At 34.4% G+C, this 7,385-nt stretch overlaps 1 protein-coding gene across 2 annotated transcripts in view; it reads left to right on the top strand.

The window, feature by feature from the left end:
- SLIT2 (slit guidance ligand 2) overlaps window positions 1–7,385 on the top strand; it is a 388,117-nt gene that overhangs the window by 223,251 nt on the left and 157,481 nt on the right. For both annotated transcript variants that reach the window (XM_017866816.1, XM_017866814.1), the window contains exon 5: window positions 2,916–2,987. In XM_017866816.1, the coding sequence (XP_017722305.1) occupies window positions 2,916–2,987 (72 nt within the window). The remainder of the gene's footprint in view (window positions 1–2,915; window positions 2,988–7,385) is intronic.

Here is a 7,385-nt window from a genome sequence, read left to right as displayed (position 1 = left end):
TATATATATATATATATTTGGAATTCACTGTATTCCTCCTCCTGTTTGGCTATTCGCCTCATCTTCACTCGATTTGAAAATTCCTGAAGACAGGAAATTGGCCTTACCCAACTCAGTAGCCCTTGCAACGTAGAGGAGATATTAAATAACAATATGTTGGACTGAGATAACTGCTAACCTTCGGTTGACTGTATATAGAAAATATAGATCATTGTTCAAACATAGTCTAATGCATCATTTTGCAAATGACAATAAGTCAGAGTCTAGGATGAGTTAGGGGAAAAAAAGCCTTCTAAATTCCAGACTATAGGAAGGACATACTGAGATTCCTGAAATCATCTTTAGAAATCCCTAAATCTTGACTAAATATTTACCTATATTTTCCACATACTTATTTTAACAATTTGTCTCATTGTTTAGCACAAAGACCTAACATCTCTGAAGCTCAGTTTCCTTTCCTGTAAAACCAGGAAACAGTATCTATTTTACAAGGTGGTTATGAGGAATAAAGGAAATAGAGTTTAAGGTAATAATTTCTGCTTAAAAAGCAACTATTGCATGTAGTAGGTACTAAAAATGTGTTAGTTTCTTCCTCCTGCTCTGGGTGCACATGGCCCACTTAACTGAAGGAGTCTGGGATCCGTAATTATTCCTTGGCATCAGAACTGAGACCCCATAGTGTGGCCTGTGGAGCCATCTACTCAGGGGACAGCCACACATAAACCATTAGCCTTAAGAGAATAAGGAGGCTCTGAGCAAGCCACTCTCACACTTTTGCAAAAAAAAAAAAAAAAAATCTATTAGCAGGATTTAGATATTTGATGCCCTAGGATTCTGTCAAGGTAATTTGAAGGACTAAAATCAAATTTAGAAGGAATGGCATTCTGACTGTGCATTTCGCTGTTTTTTCTACAAAACACCTAAAATCATCTCCCTGACTTTCTGCCCAGCCCACTCTACTTCTGTTACTCTAAGACAAAACCGTGCATAGGGACTGAGCAGAACTGAAGCTATAGGTGGGGAATGACGTAGCCCCAGCTGTTGGGAAGGGGAAGGCTGCAGAGCCTAGGAGCAAAGTCTGGAGCAAACACCTCTGCCATTTTCATTCATCTACACACTCTTAAAGGCATTTTTTTTTTGTCTTCGAAGTGGAAAATTATAAGCGATTAGAAAACATGGAATTGGTGAAGATATAACAGTAGAAACACTACTAAATAGTTTTCAGGAGGCATTGTAAACAGATTCAAATTTTCTTGAATGCAATGTTTTCCTCCTCATTTCTTATTACTTATTTTTATGTCTCCTATATCTTTCTGCTTTCTCTTTGTTCTGTTGCTTTCTCTAACACTTTCTGTCATCAAGGTTTTTAAAAATATATTGTTAAGTATTCTTAACTTGATGTAATTAAGCAAAGGGAGAAAGTCAGTCTAAATCAATGGCAAATTGGAGAAATAAGCAGTTTTTAAGGAAATGAAGGATTATTACTCGTAGGGATATACTGAAACTATTGAAAACAGTAACAGGCTACATCACTAAGGAAGTGGATGGCTGCCTTAACTCCTACATAAGCACATTTTGTAAATTTATTGTTTGAAATAATTTGTTGTGCTATAGACATTTCCTCTTTAGATAGACTAGTATAGATTTTACGAATTGCTTAGCAAACTTTTTTATTTGAACACTGAGGATATTGAGATGTAAATGCAAATCTTCGTTGCTTAAAACTTGGTGCTAATAAGGTCAAGACCACACACTAAATCTCTGTATCTGCCAGTTCTCTCTCTCTCTATTGTGCGATCACAAGTGTATGAACAAGAAACTCAGATCATAAGCAGCAGTGGGGGAGAGGATGTGGATGAATCTGTCCAATATGCCTCCTCATATTGGAAAATGGCTCTGTTTTCATCTGATATGCACCTGTGGTTAGTAGTTTCGTATTTCTTTGTGAGCATCAGTTATCCTAGAATTTTAAAGGTAATTTTAATGCCATCATTGTTGCTGTAATAATTCATTTTGTTTGATATTTTAACTCTACTATGTGGTAATGTTACTTAAAACTAGATGAGAATTTTCTGCTTTCATTGACATTTCTTGAATACATATTTATATTCTACTCGTTAAGGCTAATAATACTATGTGAGCTTATAGAATTGGCGTTGGAATTCTCTGAAGGAAAAATAATGATCCCTTTCATGAGATGAGTGATTTTTACAAACTGCTCTTTCCAGCTCAGAGTGCTTTGTTCAGTGATTAAAACATATTTCTCAATTAAATTAAAATGCAAATATAGACAGTCTGTGTTTATGATTATAATAGAATTATTTAAAGAAGGTTTTATATCAACCTGCTATTAATATTTTATGCATAAACTGTAGTTTTTATTGTTGGGCCGGTTCTGCCATGTTCCATTTTCAAGATTACTAGAAGTACTATGAAAACTTAATCATACTGTCCAGGTTTTATCAGTTTTTACCCACTCCACTCTGGGAAATTAAGGAGGCTGCTTTCTTATATACTTTATAAGTTACACCAGGGGTGTTGGAGAAATATAAACTACTAAAACCTCAGAATCCCTTGAAACTGAATTATGAACAATTTACTGTTCTTTAAAGAAATGTTTTTGTTACACAGATACAGAGTGACTCTTCAATTTATGAGTATCGTATTTTATAGTTTCTTATAAAATTAAAGATCTAGAAGCACACTTCAAGAAGCCATTATTCCAACTTTTTAATTTATATTAGAAATGTAAAATATTTATATTAGAAACTGCATATAATGCTATAGATTTAATTATGATCCTTTTAGGGTTTTCTTTTTCTTTCTGGTATCCTATAACTTCTCAAACATTTGGATTAAAATAATATTTAAATAATATTCTCTAACGTGATCCTTTTTGTTGTTGTTGTTTTCAGTGATCTCAGTGAAAACCAAATTCAGGCAATCCCAAGAAAAGCTTTCCGTGGGGCAGTTGACATTAAAAATTTGTAAGTATATATTTTTAAATTTATAGTGTTTTAAGTTACTATCTATTTTCAAAGTCAAGTTTATATTAAATAAAGTGTCAGAAAGGAGACCTTGTCACAGTAAGTTGTAAGTGGTTTTCAGAAGCTGTTTGACGAGATGCTCATCTAGAAGATGTCTGGAAACAAGTCATCATTAAATTCCTTCTTTAATCCTTGTGATTAACCTTTTGAAAGCTGTGAAGTTATTTGATTCACAGATATTTATGATTTTTTTCCCACTTTTTCTGTCAGCTTACTTTAGTAACTATGTTTTTAGTTGCTGTTGGTGTTTATTAGAAATAAAAGTGTTAGTTTTATTGTTGGGCCAGTTCTGCCATGTTCTATTTTCAAGATTACTAGAAGTACTATGAGAATATAGACTATTCTTTTCTGGAAATAGTGATAATATTTTCTTCTTAGAGACACCTGTAGCCTAGAGCTACAACTTTTTCCAGAGTTTTAAGATCACCCTTTTCATTAAATACCAAAAGCATGAGAAAGACAAAATTAAGTATTTCCCTTTGTGTGAATGTTTTTCTTATGTTTTCCTTCATATCCTCATGAAAGAATATATTTATAGCATCCTTTAAAAAACTAAAAGTGAATTTCTGTATTTTCCTTTGATAAATCTTTAGTCTGGTGTTTCAATTATAAGCATTTTTTAAAGTGCCTATATTTCTAAAGGTACATATCAGATTTAAGATCTCATTGACAATCATAATATCAATATATCACTCTCTAAATTTTAAACTGCTATATTAGCTTCTAAAAACAATGGTTTTCGATAGGCTATGAATCCTAGGACAGAAATGTTTTTCTTAGCTTTTACGTTAGTTTGGAATATAAAGGAGAAAAGCCCCTGTGTGCTGAGATTAACTGTCAGGAATTTAATATTTCTTAGCTAGTAATAAACAGGGCAGGCACTTTTTCAAGAATTAACTTATATTCAGAATTCTCCATGGTTGGATCCGATGCCTTTTTTTTTTTCGGTAGCAAAAGTAAGACAGATGTTTTCCCTTGTCAAAGAAGACAACTGTTTATAAAGCCACAGATTTTGGCCTCTATGTCTTCTCCTTAATGTGAATGATTTTTTTAAAACTTGTACTTTCTAAATGTACAGGTAAAGACAGAAAACTACAAGCTTCTAAGGTATAAATGTATAAAGCCATTAAATTGCTGTCGGTTTTTATGGGTGCTCAATTTAATACGATTTTATTTGCTTTCTTTTTACCTTTGCTAGTTAGGGCTTCGGGAGGTCTTCAGGCAGACTCGATGATACATGGTATTCAGATCTTCCTGGCCAGAACAGTGTGCAGGAATTCCTATGTACACTTACTTAAGTTGCCTTCACTTAGCTGTACAACTACGGCAATAGCTACAGTTGACCCTCCCTTAGTAATGCTATTTGCAATGTTATAATAGTATTACCTCTAATTCCTTAAAACAGGTGGCTTTTAATCTTCTTAGTAAAGATATTCAGGGAATCCAAGTAAACAAGTGACTCTCCTCCCACATTTAAGGATACGCATGGAAGTAGGGACCAGTCATGATGGGATTTTTCTTTATATATTTTGTATTTATCCTTAAAACATGTGATTTTAAAAGTTAAGAGATAACAGAGGCTAGTCAGTGTTCTATCTAATGAGATTTAGCAAAGTTTTCAAATCTTTTCTCCAACACAGGCATAATTTTTTCTCAAAATGTAAAGATATTTTATTATCATTTATGCAGTTAGATGAGTTTTTTAAATTATTAATGTGGTTAGATGAGTTTAAGACTGGAGTCTCAGAACATTTTGTTATTTTTTGGACTTGCAAGTATGAGCAAATACTTCATTAAGCCTTAGTTTTTACTCTTTTTTTTTTGAGATGGTGTCTCGCTGTGTCACCCAGGCTGGAGTGCAGTGGTGCAATCTCAGCTCACTGCACCCTCCGCCTCCCAGGTTCAAGCGATTCTCTTGCCTCAGCCTCCTGAGGAGCTGGGATTATAGGCACCCACCACCATGCCTGGCTAATTTTTTGTATTTAGTAGAGATGGGATTTCATCATGTTGGTCAGGCTGGTCTCGAACTCCTGACCTCAGGTGATCCACCCTCCTCGGCCTCCCAAAGTGCTGGGATTACAGGTGTGAGCCACCATGCCTGGCCAGTTTTTACTTTTATAAAGTAAACAATAGTTATTTGGGTTTGTTATGGTTATTAGGGAAAGATGTATGAAAGACCTTTCAAAACAGTAAAATGCTATGAAAATACAGTATTTCATTTGCAAGTATTTGACAAATCAAATGCTAAAAGTTAACCCTGAAAAATGCATTGTAAGGGGAGACAGGAAAGTATAAAATGAAGGGATTAGCAATATTGACTAGATATGACTATTCTTTTATGAGTCATTTTGACATGAAGTTACAAAATGAAAAAAGAAAATATACTAGAAAGTACTAAATGAATATACACAAGACCTTGATTTTTGAACAAGACATTAAGGGCTGCAGGTGCTAGGAAAGAGAAAAATATCACTTGAAGTTATCAGGGAATGGTTAGATTGGATGAGCAAAACCATAGTGCAGTGCACTCTGTGTGTGTGTATGTGTGCGTGCATAATGTAAGGGATGGAATGTGCCCAACCCCAGTTTTTGGGTTTTTTTTGGTTTTTTTTTTTTTGAGACAGAGTCTTACTCTGTCACCCAGGCTGGAGTGTGGTGGCACAATCTTGGCTCACTGCAACCTCTCCCTCCCAGGTTCAAGCGATTCTCCCACCTCAACCTTCTGAGTAGCTGGGATTACAGGTGCCTGCAACCACACCTGGATAATTTTTGTATTTTTAGTAGAGATGGGGTTTCATCAAGTTGGCCAGGATTGTGTTGAACTCCTGACCTCAAATGATCCACCCGTGTTGGCTTCACAAAGTGCTGGGATTATGCACCTGGTCATCCCTGTTTCTTAAAGGCAAAGCAGTATGTATCCTGAATAGCAGCAGTGGTAAGAATTATAGGGATCTGAATATGGGGGGAGCTGAGTATTGTGGCATCTACATTATTTCAACTTTGGAAGCTTATGTTTCTACAGAAGAAAGGAGGCTTCAGAAACTATGTGGATAATGAATGATGTTGATCAAAAGAACAATTTATTCCCACTGTTCTCATTGCCTTCCATGTAACAATGTGAAAGACAATGAGGGAAACATTCAAATATCACAATGAATGTATAGGTTTATTTTATGAATTAGGATCACAGCTGCAATATTATCAAAATTTTACATTAAAAGGCATTTTCTAGAATTAAAAAATAGTTCAAAATACATTGTTCAAAAAAAAGTTCCAATCTCATGGGGTTTGTATGAAGTTTAGTTTTATCACTAAAACTTAGGAAGGCTATCTGGTAAAATTTATTAAAATGGAGGGTAAATTTTAATTACTATTATTATGAAACTGGTGAACATAAGTCATCGTCATGACTCAATAAATTTCCATTAATATTAGCATTATTAATATTATTAGTATTTGGGTAAGAAGAAGGTACAGTACTTCCTCCCATGTATCTTTCTAGTATGTCCATTTACAAGTTGAAAAACCCTGCGTGGTGCCATCGTGGCTACTGTTCAGGGTTATTCAGAGAGTAAAAGAGAAAAAAGAAGTTGCTCAGACCATATTTTGTAGAGCACTATGTAAAAGCCCAGTCTGATGCACTATAACAGGTTTATGGGATTTACCACATTCAGGCCTTAGAGCAAATTCCAGCGTTCACAAGATTTTCACTAAAAGCATTTGCTTTAATCTTGTGGATTGTCTAAATATGCTCAAGGCGGTATCCCAACAATACGGAATTGATGCTGTGGAAATTTTGCAGATTAGCAGATCTCATTCCCCTTCCTCCAGGCAAGCCACACTGAAACTATTCTAAACAGATGGACATTTATCTTGCTCTTAAACATCTCCAGGGAGGACCTCTCATAACTTTTTTGCTTCTCTCTATTCATTTCTTAATTGGATTAAATTTTTTACATTTTATTTTGCTACCTTATTTTCTCCAGCCACAATTTAAGCTACTTTTTCCCCTGACATTTTAGACAGTGAGGTATACTATGAGAATAACAAGATCATATGAAAATATCAGCTAAATTATAATGTTTATAATTAGGATTTACATTTGTGTTTTTAAAGTCCCAAACCAAATATCAACTAAAGTATTGATAGCATATCATTATCAACTGATGCTTTACCAAAATAAAACCAATATTTTTGAAAATTTTCTTTAGAAATATGCATATATATTTAAAAAGCCTTAATACTGATGCAGTAAAGCCTTTTCTGCCTTCTAAACAAATCTGGAACAGGATCATGTTACATTGTGCCACTGATTTGTCAAGTATCTATTAAGCATTT

Source organism: Rhinopithecus bieti, unplaced genomic scaffold (assembly GCF_001698545.2).
Source record: "Rhinopithecus bieti isolate Rb0 unplaced genomic scaffold, ASM169854v2 scaffold_1599, whole genome shotgun sequence".
NCBI lineage: Eukaryota > Metazoa > Chordata > Mammalia > Primates > Cercopithecidae > Rhinopithecus > Rhinopithecus bieti.
Note: the sequence above shows the minus strand (reverse complement) of the source record. Positions and strands in the feature narration are given on the sequence as shown.